Consider the following 23,223-nt stretch of genomic DNA (forward strand, 5'->3'; position numbering starts at 1 on the left):
TCTGCTCTGAGAAATGTAAATGCTGAGTGTCCTCTGGATAATCCATCTCCTCCTGCTGTTCCCCAGGGAATTTCAACTGCACCCTGGATTGCTGGTGAATTCCCAGCCTCACACCCAGGCAAACCAACGTTATCCCCCAACAAACTGAGCTTCCAAGGCACACAGAAGGTGTAGCCTTTTCGTCTTCAACCCACACATAAATTAAGACTATGAGGTAATTGTGTCAAACAGCAGCTGTGTCAAGAGGTTGTTTGCCTTCAAAGGAAACAAAGCAAATGCAGCTGCCAAATGAACCCTCCAGCAAGTGACAACTTCCAGAAATTCCACAGGACCGACTTGATTCTGGACAGGATAAAATATGTAATATATGCAAACTTATTGTTTCACTCCCTCATTATTTCAGTCCAATTAAACACTGACTCCCCTGACTCAAATATTTCAACCCCCCCCCCAAAATGAAACAATTTTTTTTTTTTTTGCAACAGAACTGTAAAAAAAAAATTCTCCAGCAGGGTCTGCACGTGGGTGATTTGTTACCTGAGCATTTTGCTGGGCTGCTGCCCCGAGCTCTGGTTATTCAACCTCCTGCTGTACCTCTGGTTCCTTCGCAGCTTCTCGTTCTGTTTCTGGCCGGCCTTGAAATCGGAAACGATCCTTCGGATTTTCTCCTCGAACAGGGCTGACAGTCTCAGGGTCATGCTGTAAATCTAAGGGCAGGAAAATAAAAACCAACCCTCTTAGCCAAGAGTGACAGCTTTAAAACGAAAAACTGGATGGGGAAAAAGCAGAAGGAAAAGCTACCTTGGATTTTTTGTTGGGAGTGTAAGATTTGGCGTTGCTGAATATCAGCCTGATGTCCTTGCACAGTTCCATTGGAGTGTCGTAATTCCCAGCTTCCAGAGTTTCCTTCACCGTCCCAAAGTCCATTGGAGTGTCTATGATGTTCCTGTAATCCTGGATAAAAAATAGGGAAAAAAAGACACAAAGGACACAGATCATTTTCACCCCAAAAAGGACGCAGATTATTTTCATCCTAGAAAGGACACAGGTTATTTTCACCCTAAAAAGGACACAGGTTATTTTCACCCTAAAAACAAACAGATTATTTTCACCCTAAAAAGGACACAGATTTTTGTCACCCTAAAAAGGACACATATTATTTTCACCCCAAAAAGGACACAGGTTATTTTCACCCTAAAAAGGACACAGGTTATTTTCACCCTAAAAAGGACACAGGTTATTTTCACCCTAAAAAGGACACAGGTTATTTTCACCCTAAAAAGGACACAGGTTATTTTCACCCTAAAAAGGGCACAGATTATTGTGACCCTAAAAAGGCACAAATTATTTTCACCCTAAAAAGGACACAGATTATTGTGACCCTAAAAAGGCACAAATTATTTTCACCCTAAAAAGGACACAGGTTATTTTCACCCTAAAAAGGACACAGATTATTTTCACCCCAAAAAAGACACAGATTATTTTCACCCCAAAAATGACACAGATTATTTTCACCCCAAAAATGACACAGATTATTTTCACCCCAAAAATGACACAGATTATTTACGGAGCTTATTAAGAACTTACAGGATACTGATCCAGGTCAACAGGCTGCCTGAAAGGTTCGGAATCTTCACACTGGAAAATTAAATTCACCAGTTCCATGCACTGCTTCTTCCAACAGTTCTCATCATAACCACTTTTCACACTTTTCCCTTTTTTTAAGCCTCGTCCCTTGGGGGAAAAAAAAATATATATATATAAGGAAAAGCATTACTGAAATACAGCATGAAAAAAAATCAGCTTGATAATCCCTCTGCAGTTGTTCCTTGTGGCAGAAAAATGCACTTCCAAACATTGCTTTATACCAAAAAGTATGTTTCTAATATTTAGTAATAAAACTATAAATTATATTAGAAATTTCTATTATAAAACTATTAAGAAAATCTAGCAAATTATACTATTTCCTTGTAATATATTTAAAAATGTTTAATTCTAAGGCACAAACCCCATACCTTCTGATACACATTATTCCCAAAAAATTTGAATAATCTCCTTCTCTCTAAGTATTTTTCCCAAGCGTGTTCAGGTAAATGAATGATTTTATTTATATCCCAAATATATATATATATATATTTGGGGGTTCCATGGTAAAGATCAGGCAACTCACTTTTCTCCTCCTGTAGGATGTCCTGGGAACACATTTTTCATCATCCTGCACAAAATAAAATCAATCCTCTTAAAACTGGTGCATGAAAAAAAAAGAGGTGGTTTGTGCTCAAAGTGTCCTGACATTGATACTGTGGTCAAAATTATTTTTATTCTCAATTCTCTCAAGGAGACAGAAGATGAGGATGAAAAAAAAACACAGCACAGCTTTTGGGAGACTTGGAAAACGATATCCTGGATCCCACCAGGGGAGATTCCTGACTCCAACTCCAGTCCTTACCACAAAGGGAAAAGCAGCACCAGGAGTTGCAATAAGACTTTGAACCTCAGGGATTAAATATTACTAAATATTATCAATTCGCTGATAATGAAGATAATAAAACATTCATAAAAATTCCTAATATATTCCACAGTTCGTATTAGCAAAGAATTTCAAACAATTTGAAGGCTGGGGGGTATTTTGTGACATAAATCATTTACCAGGTCAGCATCGTGACAGTCCTGTTCATCATCTGTGGTGCTGCAGAGCTCGAAGATGTTGGTGCAGTCCTGATCACTGCAAGGCAATTCAATCTCAGTTACTGCACGAGCAAAAGCAGGGCTGGTGTGCCCTGAACTCAACCCCAACCAAGAGCTACATACAAAAAGGGAGACAGGAACTAGGAATGGATACAGAAAAAAGGGATATTAAGCTGTTTATGCTCTGCCAGTGTTGATGAGCAGGAGGGTTCCAACATTGTTGAGATGAAAACGCCACTCACTTGATGAACTTGAGCAGCTGGGTGGTGATTTTTTTGGCAGCTCTGGCGATGGCACTGCCAGGCTCGTTGAAGGTTCTGGCGTTGCTCTCGATGTATCTCACCTCCCACACCAGAGCTGAGATCCTCCTGCAGAGCAGAGAACATTGCACCTTGAAAATTGCACCTCAGGAATTATCTGGCTGTGTTGCATTTACATGTCCTGTGGTTTATGGCTCACTGGGTCAGCCTCAAACTTTTCATTCACGTGGAAAAGCCAAGGGAGCCAAACCAACAGTGCATGTGTCCAACGACTCCTTTTCCAACTCATCCCCACAAAGTTTGGGAGATAAATCCATACAAGGCCATGCAAGCAGTAGGAAATCATAAAATGCCACTCAGGAATAATCCTGAGGATTGTGGATTCCTTGGTTAAGAGCTTACATAGCACCTGAACCAAAAGGAAGGGGGGGAAAGTACTGTTTAATCACTGGAAATGATCCCATTTCTTCTGGAAACATCAGAGGTCCTGACAAATGGAACATCAGTTGTACCTGAGGGATTTTTAATTAATAAACACAAGGCACAAGCAATTAAAAGAGAGGTGAAAAGCAGCTTTGTCTAATTAAATTGTTAAAGACATCTCAGCTTTCTGCCTTGCTCTGAGGCCACCAGGCCAAGCAGTGCCCTTTGTGAAGTGACAGATCAATTCTCTAATTCCTTACAACTGGGAAGCAGGGACACCCCAAGCTGGCAGTTCTTCAAGTACAGAATTTCAAACTATTTCCCAATAAATTGTTTCCATCTTAGAGAGGAGGAAAACCACTATCAATGACTCTCCACTGTATTTACAGACATGCTGAATGCAGGTCCAGATGGAAAATGTATTTAAAATTATTTTAGAGCTCTGGACACCCAGCACATCACAACTTGATCATCACTACACTCTTAAGTTTCCCCCCTCCTTCTCTTAAATTTTCTCATTTGAAATGCTTTGATATTAAATATTTGATAATATTTAACATTTCACCTCTGTGTTGAAGCCCATTTCTTAAAGTAATTCAAGAGCTTAAGGGCTTAACTCTCCTCAAATTCAAAGAGACTGAAGTCCAGCACTTCAAAACCTTTAGGACTGAAGTAACTTCAGGGCTTTTCCTTTTAATGTTTGGTGATTTCCACAGCGAATTTCTCAGAGAATAATCGTCAGTGTTGGTTGTAAATCTGCAACCAGTCCCAGTATGATGCTGTCCCCTGGCAGAACTGACCTGTAGAACCTGTTGGCCAGCCTGGTCCTGATGGTGTTGAGGTCTGTGGGATAAGCAATCACCGTGCAGTATTTGGGGTAGGTGCACAGGTCAACAGGGCCACAGAAAGGGGCTGAAATGTCTGGGGAGAAACAGCAACAGCAACAAGATTGAACTGTTTGAAAACAAGATTGAACTGTTTGAACTGCACCTTCCAGTACCTGAGGGGAGCCCACGGGGAAGGGGGACAGGGACTATTTACAAGGAGGGACAGGACAAGGGGGAATGGCTTTGAACTGACAAGGAATAGGGTTGGACTGGATATTGGGAAGGAATTCCTGGCTGGGAGGGTGGGCAGGCCCTGGCACAGGTTGCCCAGAGAAGCTGTGGCTGCCCCTGGATCCCTGGAAGTGTCCAGGGTTTGGAGCAACCTGGGCTAGGGGAAGGTGTCCCTGCCCATGGCAGGGGTGGCACTGGATGAGATTTAAGGTCCCTTCCAACCCAAACCGTTCTGTGATCCTATAATTTGCATTTGCATCCCGAATTGTTAAATGAAGGTCATATTTTTAACATGAAATCCTTTAGACAGGATTTCTGTATGGTTTGGGTTTTTTGCAGGAGGTTGGAACTGGATGATCTTTAAGGTCCTTTCCAACACAGGCCATTCCATGATTCTACTTCAAAGTTTGTAGGCAGATGACAATTGAGGCAGGAGTTCAGTTTTTAAGTAGAATTATCCTTGATAAAACCAATGCCTTATAAAATTATCACAGAATGTGCTGAGTTGGAAGTGACCCACAAGGATCAGAATCCAATCCCATCCCCAAGAACCCCACCATGTCCCTGAGAGCATCATCCAAACGCTCCTGGAGCTCTGGCAGCCTTGGGGCCGTGCCCACTGCCCTGGGGAGCCTGGGCAGTGCCAACCACCCTCTGGGGGATTATCATTGTGCTGAGATCCTGCCCTGGCACAGCTCCAGCCCTTCCCTGGGTGCTGTCACTGCTCCCCCCAGAGCAGAGCTCAGTCCTGCCCCTCAAGCTGTGACTGCAGCGTGATGTCCTCTCCAGTCTCCACAGAAAACCACAGGAAAATTTGCAGCACTTTATAAGAGGGAATGTTTAAAGGATGCCATGGGATGTTCCAGGGCTCTTTCTAAATCAATGTTAGGAGAAAATTCCTTAAAACTTTTGATTCCATGCTCACCAAGAGTCATAAGCTGGTCAATGCCGCTGATAATCCGTTCACAGGCCTCGTCCCGAGACTTCAGCCCCCACTCCCCTGGCTGGGGTTTGTAGAGGAGCCTTTCCACCTCCTGTGGGGTGACAGACACACTGCCCCCCAACTCCTCAGGCTGGTCCACTGCACACACAGCAACAGGGGAGGGAGAGGACACAGAACAGTGTCAGTTGGGTGGTACTCACACTCATAAATGGCAAAAAAACATCACGCCTTGAAACGGAGCTTGATGATGAAACGACGGGGAAAAGATTGCACAAAATGCACGGAACAGCAAAATATCCTTCCAGAACTTCCAGAAAACTCTTTCCTCCCCTTTTCCTAAGCACAAGACTTAAGAGAGGACTTGTTTTTTGAGATGCACATCCTGAACTTCACAGGGTCACAACTCCATGAGCCACTTTGGGCCACAAACCTTTCAAGAGCTGCAGGTGAGAGCTCGTGACCCCCTCCCTGGCATTAACAAATAACTCTGATCCATGAATATGCTGCAAATCAAGATTAAAATCCCTTTCAGCTACAACTAACACAGAGAAAAATCCGAGTTTTAATGGGGGGTCCTCTAAGCTGACAAAAAGTACTGTTGTTTTTCCCTTCATTAGTCTTAATAACTCAACTAATTTCTAGTTCTCTGTTCATTATTGCCCTGACAGAGTGTTTGTTACCCACTTTAAACAACACCAAAAATTAAGTTCTTCAACATTCATCTGAATCTGTGTCTTGATAACCAAGAGACAAAACTTATGCTGGCAGGATCCAGAAAAAAACCCCAAATTATCAGAAGGAAGATTTGGGGAGTGGGAAACACAAGGTACAGTTTCCATCCCAACCTGTAAGTCATTCCAGTGGAAAACAAGGAAGGGAAAGCAAAGGAGAAGGGGTTTAAATTCCCTTTTTAGAAGCATTGTTATGGTAACAATGCAGTGTGTAAATGCACTAAGTCTGTTTAACAGCTTTGTTGTCATTTTCTGCCTGGAAAGGACAAAACCAGGGAGAGTTCTGGATTGTACTCAGACATTTTCTGTTCTTCCTGCAGTCAACTGGTTGCTGTGGTGCAATAAATTAAATTTATTGTCTTTTTTTTTTTTTTTGACAGCTTATTTAGTAACTACTCTCTCAGTAACTCCCAAATTTTCTCCCAACATTTCAAGTACTCCCTTCAGAATTGCTCTGCAAGGTGCAAAGGGAAAAATGTGAGTATACTGAAGTTATTTGACTAAATCTGAATCAAATCTGCCTTTAAGAACTCACAGCAAAGACAGGAATCACCTCAGGTTCAATACCTGAATAAAAGAAAAAAATGGAAAGAAAGAAAAGCACATTAAAACAATTTATTACCAGTTTTCTACCTACCATTATCAGGAACTGGTTCCATGTCCCAGGGGCTCAGCTTTTCGATTTCCCCGTTGTCCCATCTGATCCACCAGGGAAAAAAGGAAAAGAAAAGAAGAAATTCAAGTTATTCATTCAAATATCTGGGCTCAGGAGGATTTTTATTATTAACCCCCCTCTAGAAACAAATGTATCAGTCTGCAGTTCACCAATCTCCCTCCTGAACTTTGCCAGCAGCTTCTTGGCAGAGTTTCCCAAATTCCTGGGTGAATGCCACGGAATTCTGAGGCCTTAATAAACTCAGGTATTTGGTCTAAAACCTCCTGTGGATTTATTTCCAACCAGCTGGAAATTGCAGTGATCACACTCAGAGTGTTTTGTAATTAAACCTCTGCTTTCTCAACACGGTTTAGTCCAGCTTAAACCCCACCTACTTCTGCTTAAGCTCAGTTTATCCAAGAAATGTAATATATCAATTATTATCTGGCCGATAAAACAACAAAAAACTCAATTTATCTTCAGTTTATTTCTTATAAGATATGGGAAGTAACTGAACAGGCAAGACCTTCAATCTGGGAGTTAATTCCACCTTCCCACCAAGGAAAATCAATGGGACAGAAGAGCAGGAAAGCAGATCAGACAAGAAACCACAACATGTAACAACCTTGGCAGTCTCTCAGAATTGTCTTTTACCTCCAAATATTTCCTTTCTTTGTGCTGAGCAACAAGTTCAAAAGGCTCTGAATGAAGCAGAAATTAAAAAACCATCCATCCAGCAATGAACATGTGAATATTAAATGGACTGTAAAAGACATGGGAACACCTGGGCATGGCAGAAACAGGAATATAAGGATTCACTGTTTATTTTTCTCACTGGGGGAAAGAATCCAAAGCAAACAAGAAGATCAAGGAGGAGATCCAGCCTTACTCACTACAGAAAACGTGAAGAGGTCAACAACTCCTTTTCCCACTATCCACTAACAAGCTGCCCCAAGTTCTTACATATCCTTACTACGTCAGCAACTTAAAACCACCAACCCGGGAAAATGATTTAACTGAGCAATTTACACATTCTCACACCAACAAAGGCAGCTGTGGGAGAGGCAACCACACCACCAGGAGTGTAAAATCTGGTTGTACTCACTTGACACTGTAGCACTGGAAGTGACTGTCTGGGTACTGAGGCTGGTAGGGTTCCTGTCCCAGCACCGTCCCAAACCACCAGGCGTCGTCGATGATGGAGCGGAACCTGTCGGCTACAGCACAACCCTCAGCTCACACACTCTGCCAGGGGAACTTATTTCATTGTTTCTCTTCCTCAGGCAGTTAGAAAAACTGCTGGTAAATGTTATTTCTTGACTTCTTTTTCTGATAAAAGTTCTAAACCCACCGGCACGAAAACAAAGAGATGAGATCTCAACAGATGTTTTGACAACCCCATATCAAGCTCCGAGGCTCAAATTCCTGATTCTTACCTACCAAGGAAACCTCTGAACCTACAGACAGGCAGGAATTAGCAAATTCCTCATGTCAGAACTGCTCAGCCAAGCCCTCAGCACACACACACTTACAGGCCTGCCAGTTCCTCTGCCGGGCCTCGTCGTAGAACTGCCGTAGGATGAGGAAGTCGATGACGTCGGGCATGTCGTGGTACCTGCAGGGAAAGAAATCCTCTCTTTCACTAGTTCCTCATGGCTTCAGGAGGAAGATTCCGCAGCAGCCCATTTGTAAATGCTTGGCAGGAAAGGAGCAATGCACACACCTGATGGAGAATGATTTGTCAGTGTGCTTTCCAGTGGCGTGGTCTATAAAGGCGAGCTTGAGGCAACACAGCGTGGGAGGGCCGACCTCGTACCTGATTCCAACGATTTTCACCAATTCCTGATCCTGCAGGTAAGAGGAAACAGCTTCAGGGAGTTTTCCCTTCGGGAACACGCACAGAATTGTCAGTTTAACATCAGTTAAACAGCTGCAGAACCCCCCAAAATACTGGAACTAGGTCAGGGATTTCAGTGACAGCCCGTCAAACCTGAAATTCCCACACAGGGATTCCCACAGGGAACTCTGAGGACATTCTGCCGATTGAAGACACTTTCCCTTGTTGTTTTACAAACAGTTTAATGCAACTCTTCAGTCCCAGGTGAGTGAATTGAGCCCCCAGTGCAGACCTACCCTAAGCACCACTTTCCTCCACGGCTCCTTGTGCGGGTTCAGTTCGTAAATGTTATTTCTCCTCACTTCCTCAATGTAAGCTTCGTGCCCTTGTCTGAAATAGATCACCTAAAACAGATCCCAGCAAACCCCAAACAGTCAATCTTATCCTGCATTTAGGAATCAGAACAACCACAGAAGCGCTGGAAGGTTGTGATCAGCGTTCCTACCTCGTCACCCATCTGAGGGACGAAGGGGGATCTCCGGAGAGCCGTGTCCGTGATCCAAACTGGGGGGTGCCAGTCATGGGATAATTCCATGTTGGATGGTTGTGCTGCAGCATCAGCCTTCACAGAGTTAGAACAGATACAAAACTCATTCCATTTTCATTTGGCACATAACAGCTTACTAAAAATTTATCAAGCTATTTGAGGCTACTCGGAAGAAAGTGGAATGATAAGAGAGAAAAACATGGCAAAACCACATCAAAATTACCCCCCAAAAACAATTTGTCTGCTCCTTTATGGTAGAAGATAATAAATAGTAGTTATTGTAGCTTAAAAAAGGGTAATTGTTTAAATTCACTAACAAATTTTTGTAGGATTCTTGTAACTAATAAAAAATTAGAAATTCAACCTAAGTATAAATGGGCAACCAAACCACCCGAACAGTTCCCAGCTTGGAGGCCAAAAACCCGAGCGAGAAATTACTGAAAGACTGAGCAAAACCAACGGATTCGGTACCTCCTCCTGCCTCCTGGGTTTGGGTTTTTTCCTCCTTTTCCTCCTTCTCCTCTTGGGAGGGGATGGTTTCTCTGCTGACCCTTCGTCCTCCGAGGTGCTGCAGTACCTGAGCGCTTTGCGGCGCGAGGTGCGCAGGGGGGGCTGCAGATTGATCCCGGAATCCGCGATCCAGTCGGAATATCTGCTGGAGGAATCGCTGCCCGAGGGGCCAGGGGAACACAAACAAACACACAGAAAGAAGCAAGGGGTCACTATTCCCAGCAGGTGGCAATTGCTGCTGGAAGCAGCATCGAAATCGCTGATTGCTTTGAACTATCAGAACAAGCACTTGGGAGCTTAACGGGTTTTTTTTGGGAGCGCAGGAATTCACAGCACGTTTCTTAAAGCAACTGATTTCTAAAAGCAGTCATTTTATTCCATAAAGTTGTGCAATGAAGTTCTGGACTGGTTAGGAGCCCTCCCCAAAGAATCCAGCAGACAAACACTGCTCAATTCTTTACGCACAACTCACAGTTCCACATCTGCTCTTTCCCTCTCTCTCTCAGCGTTTTTAGGTTCTACTACTACAGAGTTCTAGAAAAAATACCTTAAAAAGCTAAAACAGACTGATTAAAAAGTTATCTACAGCTTCAGTTCCACATAAAACTAGAACCTTATAAAAATTAAGATTTTTTTTTTCCCCCAATACATTTTGCAGAACAAGAATCGACCTGTGCTGCATTGTTCAAATAAATAAACCTCTACAAACAAACAAACAAAAAAATAAAACCCAACCCAAACAAAATTCCTCAAAGTATAAAAATCCTACATAGGATAAAAATGTTCCAGGTGATTTTCTCTCTCCTCGTCATTTAGAAAAAAAAAAAACAAACCAGCAGAGGGTTTTGAAACTACTTTAAAAGACAGAAATTATGTGGGGAAATGGAACAGTAAATCCCAATTCACCGTGTCAGGAAAAGTGTGTGAACGATGACACAGGATGGAATCACATCTGAGGCACCCCCAGAGCTTCAGTGCAACTCTGAAGCTGCCAAAATTCAAGTCCAACTCATCACCAAATAAAATCTGGGGTCACTTTTTACCTGGAACTGTTACTGTTGCTTTTCTTGTCACTTCTCCACTCTTCCTCTTCATCTGACGAGCCAGAGCCTTCACTTTCTTCAGCTTCCTAAATTTACAAGGCAAGCGGTCAAGCCCAAATTTTCTCCCAGCAGGTGTTTTTAAGGATTTGAAACATAAACCCCACATTCAAGTCATCAAGTCAGGAAAAAATGAGGTGAAAAGTCACAATGGAAATGAAAGGAATTAGGGCATGTGAAGTACAGCTCGAAATCTCTCTCAGGGGGAGGAATTTACATGCTGCAAGACCCCAATAAACAAGATTTAAATCTGAAATTTCAGTTCTTTTTTTACCCTACCATTCACAGGCATAAAACCAAAAAATGAACAAAAAAACCCCTTGAACATTTACATCAATGCTCAGATTTTTGTAAGATTATTACTTCAAATATTTTCCCAGTTTGAGATTACTTCCTTTCCCTCCTTAAAACACCTCCAGTCCAACCACTGATTTGCACCATCTGATAACAAAACAGCCAAAAGTTCTGCTGCCCACAGCAAAGTCACCTCAAACCAAGAGGAAAAGACCCCCCTGGGGAACAATCACATCACCAAGAACCTTCCAAATATCCACTTTTCAGTTTTGTGCAAGAATTCGGGAGGTTTTCAAGCAGAAACAGCAAAACCCGTCTAAAAATCCCAATTTCAGCTCAAGTCAATAGTCCATCAGATTTTTGCCTTGGGCTGTGGGTTTGGTTTAGAGGATTCTCAGCAAAACCAGTTCAGTTGTTTATTATAAAGTGACAGGAAAGTCTGTTGGTATCAAAGCAACAAACATCAAATGCCAATAAAAATGATGCCCAGGAAAAGAATTCCTCTGGAAAAAGAGGAGGTTTCTTTGTTTGTTTGAAGAGAGGAAAGGCACATTTAAATAAAACTTCACTTACTGAGCAGCTCCAGCTCCAAAATGAGAACTGCAGGAAAGAACTTACCTGCTCTATCAAGCCCAAGCAGTTGTCCCTCTCCTCATCAGAAGATTCCAGCTGGTCGATGTTGTTCCGAGTCCGATAATTGGAATATTTCCGTCGGTGCAGCCGCCGCTTGGATTGGATTAACGAGGACTCGGAGTCGCTCTGATTGACACAGGAGGTGGGAAAATTAATGACAGGCAAATATTGATGTGGCACAGCTGTCTGAGGGTGAAAGGGTGGAAGGAGGCAGGGCTGAGAACATAAAGAATTCCAGGTTTTCATAAAAATAATTCAAACCTTGCCCTGCAATAACTGGAAGATGAATCATCAGGGTCCTCTGAGGGCCACACCTTCAGAATGACCTGTTTTTAATTTTCACACCACCTGTCCCTGGGCACAGAATGCCCATTTTCCAAGGAGCTGCCACGTTACCTTTTCCAGTGACTCAAATGACTTTATCTTCTCTGTCACATAAAGATCTCTCTCTTCTTCCCCCTTTGCAATCCGATATTCTTCCTGCTTCCTGCAAGAAAAGTGGGGAAAATCTCACTCTCCAGCTGTTCTGACAGTGCTGATCTCGTTAAAGGATCTATCCCAAAATGCCCAATTCCACTTCACTATTAATTGCTGTTCTTATTGCTCAAACAACTCTCCTCTCATTTCCAGGTAAGAGTAAAAAAAGATGGATATCAAGAAATTCTTCCTTGCAAATATCCAAACACAACCAACTTTTCCAACCCCGCTTTTAACCCACATTCCTCTCTTTGCAATCTTTCTACTTCCCAGCATAGGGAATGCTGCTTGAAACCTTCAGAGATGTGGCAGCACAGATGGCTGTACCACTAAAAAGAAATATTTAGCTATTAATTCTCCATTTTACAGATGAATCACAGAATATTCTGAGCTGGAAGTGACCCACAAGGATCATCTCAGCCCAGCTCTGGAGTGAGTGGCCCATGTGGGGATTTTCTGTTGCATTACCATCACCGTGTTCTAATACTGAAAATCCTTTGGAAAAGCAGCTCTTTTAGGGTTAGACCTTCCCAGCTTTTTATTTTCAAGTGCTTGGTGCTGCTCCTGGTCATAAATCACCCCTGAGAGTCTCACAGAAAGCACAACCTCACTGGTCATAAATCAACCCCAAAAGTCTCACAGAAAGCACAACTTCCATCAACTCTTTCATGTAAATTATTTCAACCCCTACCCTTTATTTTGGAGAAAGCAAGAATTCAGATCATCTAGCTGGCCTTGAAGATGAGTGAATATATTGAAATATGAGATGACCATTCAAGTAGAAAAACTTCCATGCATTCCTGCTGAGTGGGCTTGAGTGTTTTAAACCCACCTGACCACAACCCTGAGCCACTCCCACAGCACCCACCGGAGCTTTGCTCCACCAGGTGTATCCAAACCAAGCTCCAGTGTCCTCTCTGCTCACCCACCTGAGCAGGCTGGGGGGGATTTCAGGCACCACCACCCTCCTCCTCCAGGCCTGCAGGTCCCTCTCCGTGGCCATCTGGCTGCGTGGGGCGTTCTGGTGCATCTGCCTGACCCCTTCCACCTGCCCGCTGCGCCTCAGCCCGATGTTGGGGGGGCTCTGCATGTCCACACTCGGCCTCCTGAAAGCTGAAACACACAAAAAACACCCTTTTTGGTTTTTTTTTAAATCAGAATTAGAGCCTTGTTACTCCAAAATAATTAATGCTTTTAATATAATTACTCCAAAATAATTAATGCTTTTAATATAACTATTTAATAATATATAGAATTATTATGTGTATCACTACGATCGTGAGGACGTGGCTTCAACCTTCAAGAATTCTCTGTGTCATAGAAAATGTAGAAGTTATACAGAAAATACAGAGAGATTTTTAAAACTTATTATTTCTGCTATTTTAATACAGTGGGAGGAGGTGGGATGTGACACAGGGGTTTGCTTGAAGTTCCAGGCAGCTCTGAGGCTGCTGAGGCTCTAAAAGGCACTTTCCCTGCAGCTGAGTGTAGAGAATTAGAAATAAATTATTATATAATTAAATATAATTACATATCATGTGTTGACATGATTACATATCACCTACTTAATAATTATACACCATAATATATTTATATATATATATATTAATTCTGTAGTTCAAACTACAAGGACACAGCTCAGACAAGTGTCTTGTTTGAATCTGTAAAGGAGGGAGAGGAGAAACCAGTTTGAATAATGGCACAATTCTTATTTTGCCAAAAAGTAAGCATTGCAAAAACATTTATATTCACATTATTTATATTTATATTGGCAAATATTTTGGAGAAAATGAGTATTGTGTTTATGCTGCATAAATGTTGCTGGAGTATTATTGAGTAGAACCCCACGAGGAGCACAATTAACGCTGTTCGAAAGGGAAAGTGAAAGGCTTTGTTTTGGAATTCATTCCCAAGAGTAGCTGTTTTGTTATCAGTGATCACCAACCTCTCCTGGGGGTCCCCTCCCCGTTGTGGGGGGCGTTGGGAGCAGCCTCTGGGTCAGCTGCAGTCCTCTGGTCCTGCTCCAGCTGCAGCTGGCGGATCATCCCATCCAGGATGCTGGGCTCCATGCCCTGCTCCTCCTGATCCATGGTCTGCTGCCCAATCACCTGCTCAACCACCTCTCCGTCACCTTGCAAGTGGCAAAACAAACCAAAGGGATGGAATTATTCCAATTGTTTCATTCCAAGGGAGAATTTCAGGAGGGAGAACCCGCCAGGCGAGCCGGGCCGGAGCGGTTTGGTCCTTACTTGTTGCCACATAGCCAAGCTGAGGGATCAGATGTTCATCAGCACAGTTCTCTCTTCCTGGCACCAGCCTTTGGTATTTCGTGGGATGAGGGTTTCCATCCACATCCACTAAGAAGGGAGGGGGCATGAGATGAGGGGCCTGCTGGGTCTGCTCGTCCAGGACGTAGTTGTTGGAGTCTCGGATCAGCGGCCGATAGTCCGTGTGGAAGAACATCTGGTCAGGAATCTGAGGGAAATGGGATTGTTGGGTCATCAACTGGGCAAAAAGAAGATGCCAAAAGGACAGAATAAAGCACCAAAATCTCCCTAAAGGGCAAGTTCCCAACAAGAAGTTGTGCACAGCTTCAATTATCCTGGAGGGGTGTCGCAGTATTCCGATTTTTCACGGTGCTTTTGCCCCAAAAGATGAAGTAAATTAAAGCAAAAGCACTGTTTGACACTTGGAAATATTTTAGATCTCATTCTACTTTTTCTCCCTATAATTAAGAGAAGTTTCTTTGGTTTCCATGTAATGAGATCATTGCCTAAAGCTCAACATCAGCTCTCAAGGTTCCCAATCGTGAATTCTTTCTTAATTTTCATCTGTGTCCACCTGAAAATTCTTTTGCAACTGAAATTCTACTGAGTCCAGGAGGCTGAAGGAAAACAGTTATGTAAAATACCAGATCCCAGGCAGGTGGGAAAGATGAAGAGAACAAGCTTCAACTTCATAAGAAGGTAGAGCAAGAAAATAAAATAGTTCTTTAAAATGAAATACATGGAATTATCATTTCAACCTGAAGAAAAATGAGGGGGAGTGATGAAAAGAAGAAACACGTGTATTTATCAAAACAAAAAGCAAACAGGCTGATTCACAACAACCCAACACTGGTCCCCACACACATTTTTATAACACTTCCAAATCCACAGTGCTGGATGAATATTTACCTGTACTGACTTGAATCAACTCCTGGGAATTTGGGCTTGAACGTGGAAAGGCCAAAGGAAGGGCAAGATAAACCAGCCAATCACCCCTCCCATACGCAGAGGCTGCTTTTGTTTCAGCAGGTAGCAGAGCAATAAACTTTGTCACCTTTAGACACTGAGCTACTGCCAGAAATCAGAAACAAAAGCAATTCTGAGGTTGAATAATTAATGTGAATTGGTGGAAGGTGGAAATGTATTCCAGAGAAGTTCCTGGGAGCTTCTCCTGAGGGAATGTTAAGACAGTGGCTGTTCCTGCTGGGCCAGGAGCACACAAGCAAGAGAACTGAGAGGCATCAAAAAACCATCTGTAACCACACAAACCTCTATTTTTGTAAAAGAATTGAAAGCAACTCCTGTGATTTGAGTCAGAAAGCTGAGGCAGAGCTGGGATGGAAAGCTGAGCTCACCTTTTCGTAAGTCCTGCTGCAGCCAAAGCCGAAGATCAGCAGGTGCCCGTGGGAGTCTGTGCATGCAAAATGCTGCCCATCCGGGGAGAATTTACAGTCAAACACGGCCCCGTGGCCTTGGCCTTCGATCTGCAGGGGAGGGAGAGAAACCTCCACGTTACTAGGGGTTTTTTTGTGCCAGAAAACCATAATTCACAGCAAAAATTCATTATTCCACCCAAAAAAATCATGCACAGCTCCTAAATAGCTCCCTGAAGGCACAAATAATCTTGTTATTACTTGTTTTTTTTTTTAATCTTTGACATTTCCTTTTCCCTCTGAATTTCAAAGGTGCACTAAAGGGCAGGAAAATTTGCTGTTCAGCAAAAATAAAAAAAAAAAGCAAAGAAATAAAGGTGTTTTAAGTAAAGATTAAAGTAAACTGGAGCTAATATATATTGATTTTGTTAAACCACTTGCAGGAAAAACTCAGAGGATCTCAGAGCTAAAAAAAAAAATGCCTTTCCTGTTGACTAACCAGAAAAAAATAAAAGGGTCAGAAAATTCTATGAACTTCAGATTATAACTGAAATCTCAGAGAAAATAACCTAAATTTAAAGGGTTAACCACGAGCTGGGAAATGGAGCAAATGTAATGGGAGCTCTCAAGAACTGTGCTAATGAGTAATACAACATTACAATTTTTAAGACAGTAGAAAATAAGATCCCAACCAGAAACTTGCAGATGGCACCTCAAGCTGAGGGAAAACAGTTCCTAGGAATGAGGTGCATCCTTTAGTTAAAAAAAAAAAAAAAAAAGAGTAGAAAAGCTGCGATAACCAGGAAATTCAAAGGTAAAAAATATGAACATAAATTTTGCTGGGTTAGGGTTGTTTTTTTGGTTTTTTTTTTTCCAAGAAGGTGCAAGGGGTGTGAGTGTTGCTGAAAATTCCTTAAGTTGGGGAGGTTTTGGGAATAAATTGCGTTTGAGAAAGGTCTTACCATGTTAAAGTAGTGCTTGGTTTTGGTGCCTTTGGTGATGTCCCAGATGAAGATGTTGCCGTCGTGACCCGCAGACAGCATTATCCTGGAATCAAAGGGGTGGGGCTCCAACACAAACACCTCATCTGCATGGCCCTGCAATTGCACGTTGCACATCATCACCACCAGGAAAATCCACAGCACCAGGGGATTTACAGCACGTGCAGCAAGTGTTTAACAAAGCCCTGGGTCACCCCCTCTGGAAAATCAAACCCCAGGCAGCCAGAAAGGCTTTGAATTCAACAGGTAAGAATTTTCTGGATTCAAGCAAGAACTTGTAGGAATATTTTGCCAAAGGGGACTGTGAATTGCCCCTGCAATTCCAAGGAAAAAGGGACATACCACCAGGTCATGGAGCAGCTGGCCCGTGCAGGAATTCCACACTTTGAGCAGGTGATTGTTGACGGCGGTGACGACGTAATTGTCGTTCTGGTTCCAGGCGATCATGGTCACTTTGGGCTTCATGAATTTGTCTTCTTCTGCACAAGTGTCACTGTTGGGAAGAGTCAACCCCTTAATCAGCACATTTCTACCTCAAAATGCAGGAAGAGAACCTGCCTGCTCATAACCACACAAATGAAGTGAAGAACAAATTAACTTGGGTTGAAATTTTTGTCCTTTAACTTCTTTCACTCAAAGCAAAACTGGATTTTTAGCATATTTATTTTAGAGGATTTTTTTCCCCCCCTTTTCCATGGGGGCTTGGCTCTTCTACAGAGTCCTAACAGAAATCCTTCAGAATTTGGGACTTTTTTCAGGCAGGTTTTCCAAATTAACTGATTCAGAAGCCAATTTCTACCTTAGCCAAGGTTTTTTTTTTTTTCCTGAGTCCTCACACAAATATAGCAAAAAAAATATTTTGTTTCAACCTCAATCTATTTCCTTATTCTTTGCCCAAAATACACTTACAGGATACTGTAAAACTCCCCCTCAGCATTTTAGTGCAAGCGCAGGAACAAGCTTTCCTTGGAACACACATTCCCCCAGGATTATCTGGATTCCATGTCAACCAGAGGCCTCTCTGATCTCCACAACTCCAGTCAAACCTCAAATATTAATAATAACTCATCCTTTCTTTGTAAAATCATGTTTATTTTCCATGGCTGCACCACAAGAAGAGCTGCAAATCACCCTCCAACCAACTCCTGCACCCAATTAAAGGCTTGGCTTTTAATTTCATCACCTACAAATCACATCATTAAAACCTCATTTAATCACCCACAAATCAACTCCTCTTTAGCGTCCTGAGCATCCTGGAAATTATCCACCCTTCAGGTTTCTCCAGCAAGAAACACACCCTGCTCTTCATCTGCAATTGGAGTAATTGGGCTTTTCAATCTTTGTGACTTCACAAAACAAGAAATCAACTCTCCCCACCTACCCCAGCAGTCGATCAGACATGTCCAACAAGATGCTCCTCCACTCTGCCTGCTCGAAGTGCCAGATCCTGGCTGTGCCATCCCTGCTGCCACTGATGAACCTGAGGAAATATTAAAAATAAAGAGTTCATTCACCTTTAAAAGGGTTTGCTTTGAAGCAGATTTCGAGTTACACACAGCAGTTTTGCAGTGGGGGAGTCACAGAAGTGAAATCATCCTCAACTCCTCAGTGACAACATTTTAATGATGTGTTTCAAGGGACGGCAGAGTATCAGGTACTGAACCAGAGGCAAGAACAGATCAGGTGAAAAGGATTATAAATTAATTTTGACCATTTTCACTGCACTTTTACTTATTTTCTTTACAATATTTCCTGACATTGAAAGGAAAGGAGGGGGAAAGGGAGGTTTATGAAGCCACAAATACACTGGGTAGATTAAAAAGTTCCTCCAGGTAAATGAAGCTTTCCTGGATCAGTCCAAATTTCCCCTCTCTGAGTTACAAATACGTGGATTTTTCTCCTTGGAAACATCCAGGTAAGAACAATAATTATTAATTATTATTAATTCCAAAATGATGCATTTTTTGGTTCACACGAGCATTTTTCAACATACCTGTCCCCACCATTAGAGAACTGAATGCTGTCAACTTTGTCCTGGAACAAAAAGTAGAGTTTGTTAGAAAATTTGGGGTTTTTTCAACAGGAAATACAGTTTTTGACAAACCTGAGCTCAGTAAAATCTGAAAGAAGGAAAAAAAATTAACATTTTATAATTTCTAAGAGTTTTTAAACTGCAAGGAGAACCAAGTCCAACAAATTCACTAAGCATTAACACATTTAAAATGCAGGTTTTATGAACAGCCCAAATTAAACATGAAGGATTAACAGATTAAATAACCTGGCTGCCAATTGAATAATATTTGAATATATTCCCAATACCATAAACCAGTGGTGAGGAATGTGTTGCTCCCACTCCTACTAAAGAAATAAACTATCAGTTCTTCACTTTTATCACAGTAAAAACTGCAGGAGAAATTGGGAAAAAAACAGGTTGTAATATTACCTTGTGACTTCATTACTGCTCAAAGTGACTAGTTGATTAATTAACTCACTACTTACAGCATGACTTGCCAGTTCTGCTATTTTCACAGGTGTTTCAGAGCCAAAAAAATACATCCTGATGACGTGGTCAGTGCTGCCAGTTGCTAAAAACATGCCACCTGTAAAAAAAAAAAAAAAACAACTTATATAAAGCAATAATTAAGGTAGTGTGTAAGAAATTAAAGCAGATCATCAACATTTCTAATTGAAATAAAAAAAAGCAAAACACAACTATTTGAAGAATGGCACATTTTTTATGCTCTTCCACTGACACAGATGCAAGGAAACAATTTACACTCGGATTATTTGTATTTTATTCCTGACATTCCCAGAAAGCCCCCAAAGAACTGGAGGAAAGCAAAGTGCACGCAGCTTTCCAGGGACATTTGTGGATCCTTTGGAAAGAAGGGATCTTTAGAACCATCCCTGGCACAAAAATCAGGAGATTCCAGCTGGCAGGAACCACTTCCACTGCTGGTGACTGTGGGATCTTGAGAGAACTTGTTTTGCAAATCCCTCATATTGTGTCAATGGATCAAACCAAAATAAACCAACATCAGGTGATTTTTACTTCTGTGAAATCACTTCCTTCAACAGCTTTTCACTGTCAGCTGAGGGAAGCCCCAGGATTTAATGATGTCACAGCTTATATGCAATTATTTACGTCTCTACAATTATTCACTGCCAGCTGCAGGTTTTGTCCATTTGAAAGCTGTCTCAAGCAAATATTTTATTTCTGAGGAAGGAAATCACTCCAGGACTATCCAGGACTTACCCACACTGAAGGAAGAGCAAAGCATCTGCACCCCTGGCCTGGGTTTCTCTGTGAACCTCAGTGGGCGGTTGCTTAAAAAAAAAAAAAACAACACAACAAAATAAAAGATGCTTTGAAACAGCTCCCACCACCCAAAACTTGGCTCTTCTCAACAGTTCAAAACATAAAGGGATGTTTTTTCCAACTGCTACAAAACAGGGAATTCTTCAATGCAGGGACTTCTGTAAATGTTTGAGGACTCCCAGTGCTTACAGTTATTTAAGTCCATGCATGAACTGACAGTGGTTCCCTCACACACAGTCCTTGAAGTTAATTTTAGAAGGAAAATAATTAAGGATGCTGTTTAAAACACTGTTTTACAGCCCTGAAAGATTCTTCAGGTGAGACTGTGCTTTTGCTGCAGTTCTTCTACCTTAAGATCACAAGTTTGAATGAAAAAGCTAAAATGCAATAATAAAATATAATCTGCTTTCTAAGGCTCTGAGCTTTTTTTAATAACATATCTTAATGCAAAAGGGATCATTTTATATCAGCTCTCATGATATGGCACGATAGCAGACAAAAACAAATCATCCTGAATCTCTTCTTTCTGGTAATAATCTCATTCTTTGGGGGCTTACAATCCACACACAGAACATGTAAAACTATCCTGGCCGTGCACACCCTGCCTGGAATTCTGTAAGAGGCATCCAAAAACTCCAGGAGCGTTGGAAACCCAACACCAACAAGGAGCTTTATTATGCTTTGCATCCTATTTACATTTCCAGCCATTCCTGTTGGCTCTTAGTGTATTTCCCAACTAATCTCCCAAGACAACAAAATGTCGTGAATTATTTAATAATAATTACAGAATTAATTATTTCCACGATGTTTTTTCATCCCAAACCCCAATTATTTTTTGGTTTTAGCTGGTATGGAGTTAAAAGCACCTGACTTGTTTTACTCAAGCCCAGGATGGCACAAGGGGGTGCGGTAGCAGCTCATTTACATACTTGAATTTCATGGAATCTGTGTCCCACTGCCAGAAGCAAACAGTTCCATCTGCACCAGTGGACACCATGTACCTCATGGAGCCTTTCACCATGGGACTGAACTGAAGGGAATAAAAACAAATCACACACACACACAGAGAAAGAAATTTTAAACAATTTTAAATCAGTATTTTTAGTGTTCACAAAGTAAGATCTTCCACCTTTAAAAAAATAACTTTGTGGTCTGCATTTCAATTGTTGCATCACATAAACCCAATTTGTTCAGTGGTTTGGTGGTGAGGTATGAACCGACCACAATCATTCACTGCACATTTTGGCCAGGACTGAGATTAATAAGTAGAGCAGATAGTGAAAAAAAAGGAAGTTTGGCTGGACAGATGTACTCCAAAAATTCTGTAATTAGGCAGAGCAGGAGTTAGGAGGTAATTTGAATGTGTAACTCAGGAAGTCCTCAGAAATAGTCCTTGAATACGCGAATTTATTGCTGTGCACGGACCAACCCTTCAGAAAACTTCACACAACACAATGTGATTAAATTGCTCATCAATTACTGATGTTATAACAGCCATAAAAATTGTGCATAGTGCAACCACAGTATCAGTAAGAAATATTAAATTGAGAAAAATCCACACACTAAAAAAAAAAAAACAAAAAAAACTAACAAAAATGCAATGAATGCCACAGAAACTGGAAGATATCTCTCAGAGGCAGAGAAATAATGCAAGAATATTTTTTTGTACTGAGCTTCCCAAGCAGCTCCCTCACCCCTCAACATGAGCTGTTGGTTCCACTGGAAAACACAGCAAATAAGGGATTCTGATAAGGGATATTAAATATGGGATTAATAAATTACATTAAATAAGGGATTATAAAGGCCAAAGTGAGACTGAATCCAAAGGACCAGCAAGAGCACATCAAGGCCTTCAAATTCAATCCACAACACGGCACACTGAACATCTTTGTGCTTCTCAGGTAACTCGTATTTTGGAGATTAAGACAAAAAACTGCATCATATAAGTTGTGGGAATCCCACACTGGATCAGGACACTCATCCATATCAACCAGCCCACTGTGCCTCCAGTAACAACCAGCAGGACGTGGCAATTCCCAGAACCCCTGGAACTACCCCCCCCTACCTGCAAGGAGGTGATGGAGCCTGTGTGGCCGTGCAGGACAGCGACAGGAGCACAGGTTCTCAGGCACCACACTCGGATCATTTTGTCACAGCTCCCCGCTGCAATCATGGTGTTCTCGTAATTCACCGCCATGTCAGAGATCTCTGCTGAGTGGCCCCTCAGGGTGGCAAACAATCTGCCGTTGTGAGTCGACCAGATCTTCACCAGGCAGTCATCTGAGCCCTGCAAAGAAATGGTTGGTGAAGACAACAACTTCTGGCCTTTAATTCCAGCCAACTGTTCCACTGACACTGTCAGTTCCTACTGACAGGGAGCTGATCGTTTTAGCACCGCCGAGATCCATCTCGAAGGGGTTTTCAGACTGGGATGTGCTTCATCAACTTACAGTAAATATTCTGTGTCCAGTCCTATCAAACGCAACGCAATACACAGAGGAAAGGTGGCCAAGGATCCTCCTGTGCATCTTGACATGCTGGTACATGGTGCCTGGGAATGAGGTGCTGAACTTGGCATACCCAGTTAACTGCTTTGCTCGATGCACTTCCACTGCAACACACAGAAATCATGCTTAAAAAAATAATCGTGTTGACCCTAAACCACACTTTTATTCAACTTCCATCAAAATATCACTTAAAGACTTCAGTAGAAGTGATTTTCAGATGTCATTATGCCAGGTTTCTTTGTATTTGCACTTTTGTTGGGGGGTGTAAAAGCAGCAGCAGTGTGTGTGGGGGGTGTCTTAGCAGAGCTTACCGAGGTTTGGGGGGCTGCCATAATTCACAGGCATTTCGGGGGGTCTCCCTCGGTGCAGAGCAGCAAATGCAGAGCCCTTCCAGACAGTGTTCCTGCAATCTGCAAAACCACTTGGTTGATGTTCATCAACACACGTCAAAAATGCCCAGAGAGATGCGATTCCAAAGAGCCCACCTAGAGGTGGCCTCAAGCACGGGATTTAACCCACCAAAAAGCCAGGAATGCCCCCAAACTTTACACAAACAGTGCAGCATCAGAGGAGATTAAAAATCCACCTAATGAACATCCG

General features: G+C 42.1%; 1 protein-coding gene across 1 annotated transcript in view; it reads right to left on the reverse strand.

Annotated features, from left to right (window-relative positions):
• BRWD1 (bromodomain and WD repeat domain containing 1) overlaps window positions 1–23,223 on the reverse strand; it is a 40,229-nt gene that overhangs the window by 12,125 nt on the left and 4,881 nt on the right. Inside the window, exons 6-38 of the mRNA XM_027909272.1 lie at window positions 22,935–23,033; window positions 22,567–22,727; window positions 22,182–22,403; window positions 21,046–21,146; window positions 20,054–20,124; window positions 19,297–19,397; window positions 18,791–18,831; window positions 18,179–18,277; window positions 17,140–17,290; window positions 16,759–16,893; window positions 15,779–15,907; window positions 14,406–14,631; window positions 14,102–14,287; window positions 13,086–13,269; window positions 12,076–12,166; window positions 11,665–11,805; window positions 10,696–10,781; window positions 9,614–9,809; window positions 9,101–9,217; window positions 8,892–8,999; window positions 8,482–8,606; window positions 8,291–8,373; window positions 7,864–7,975; window positions 6,741–6,802; window positions 5,355–5,510; window positions 4,172–4,292; window positions 2,931–3,056; window positions 2,659–2,725; window positions 2,167–2,215; window positions 1,588–1,715; window positions 802–954; window positions 538–707; window positions 113–183 (exon numbers count right to left, since the gene is read on the reverse strand). Coding sequence (XP_027765073.1) covers window positions 113–183; window positions 538–707; window positions 802–954; window positions 1,588–1,715; window positions 2,167–2,215; window positions 2,659–2,725; window positions 2,931–3,056; window positions 4,172–4,292; window positions 5,355–5,510; window positions 6,741–6,802; window positions 7,864–7,975; window positions 8,291–8,373; window positions 8,482–8,606; window positions 8,892–8,999; window positions 9,101–9,217; window positions 9,614–9,809; window positions 10,696–10,781; window positions 11,665–11,805; window positions 12,076–12,166; window positions 13,086–13,269; window positions 14,102–14,287; window positions 14,406–14,631; window positions 15,779–15,907; window positions 16,759–16,893; window positions 17,140–17,290; window positions 18,179–18,277; window positions 18,791–18,831; window positions 19,297–19,397; window positions 20,054–20,124; window positions 21,046–21,146; window positions 22,182–22,403; window positions 22,567–22,727; window positions 22,935–23,033 — 4,068 coding nt within the window. The remainder of the gene's footprint in view (window positions 1–112; window positions 184–537; window positions 708–801; window positions 955–1,587; window positions 1,716–2,166; window positions 2,216–2,658; window positions 2,726–2,930; window positions 3,057–4,171; window positions 4,293–5,354; window positions 5,511–6,740; window positions 6,803–7,863; window positions 7,976–8,290; window positions 8,374–8,481; window positions 8,607–8,891; window positions 9,000–9,100; window positions 9,218–9,613; window positions 9,810–10,695; window positions 10,782–11,664; window positions 11,806–12,075; window positions 12,167–13,085; window positions 13,270–14,101; window positions 14,288–14,405; window positions 14,632–15,778; window positions 15,908–16,758; window positions 16,894–17,139; window positions 17,291–18,178; window positions 18,278–18,790; window positions 18,832–19,296; window positions 19,398–20,053; window positions 20,125–21,045; window positions 21,147–22,181; window positions 22,404–22,566; window positions 22,728–22,934; window positions 23,034–23,223) is intronic.

The sequence above is a fragment of the Empidonax traillii genome, unplaced genomic scaffold (genome assembly GCF_003031625.1).
Source record: "Empidonax traillii isolate 1590-97213 ecotype Southwest subspecies unplaced genomic scaffold, ASM303162v1 scaffold2026:size82458, whole genome shotgun sequence".
Lineage (NCBI taxonomy): Eukaryota > Metazoa > Chordata > Aves > Passeriformes > Tyrannidae > Empidonax > Empidonax traillii.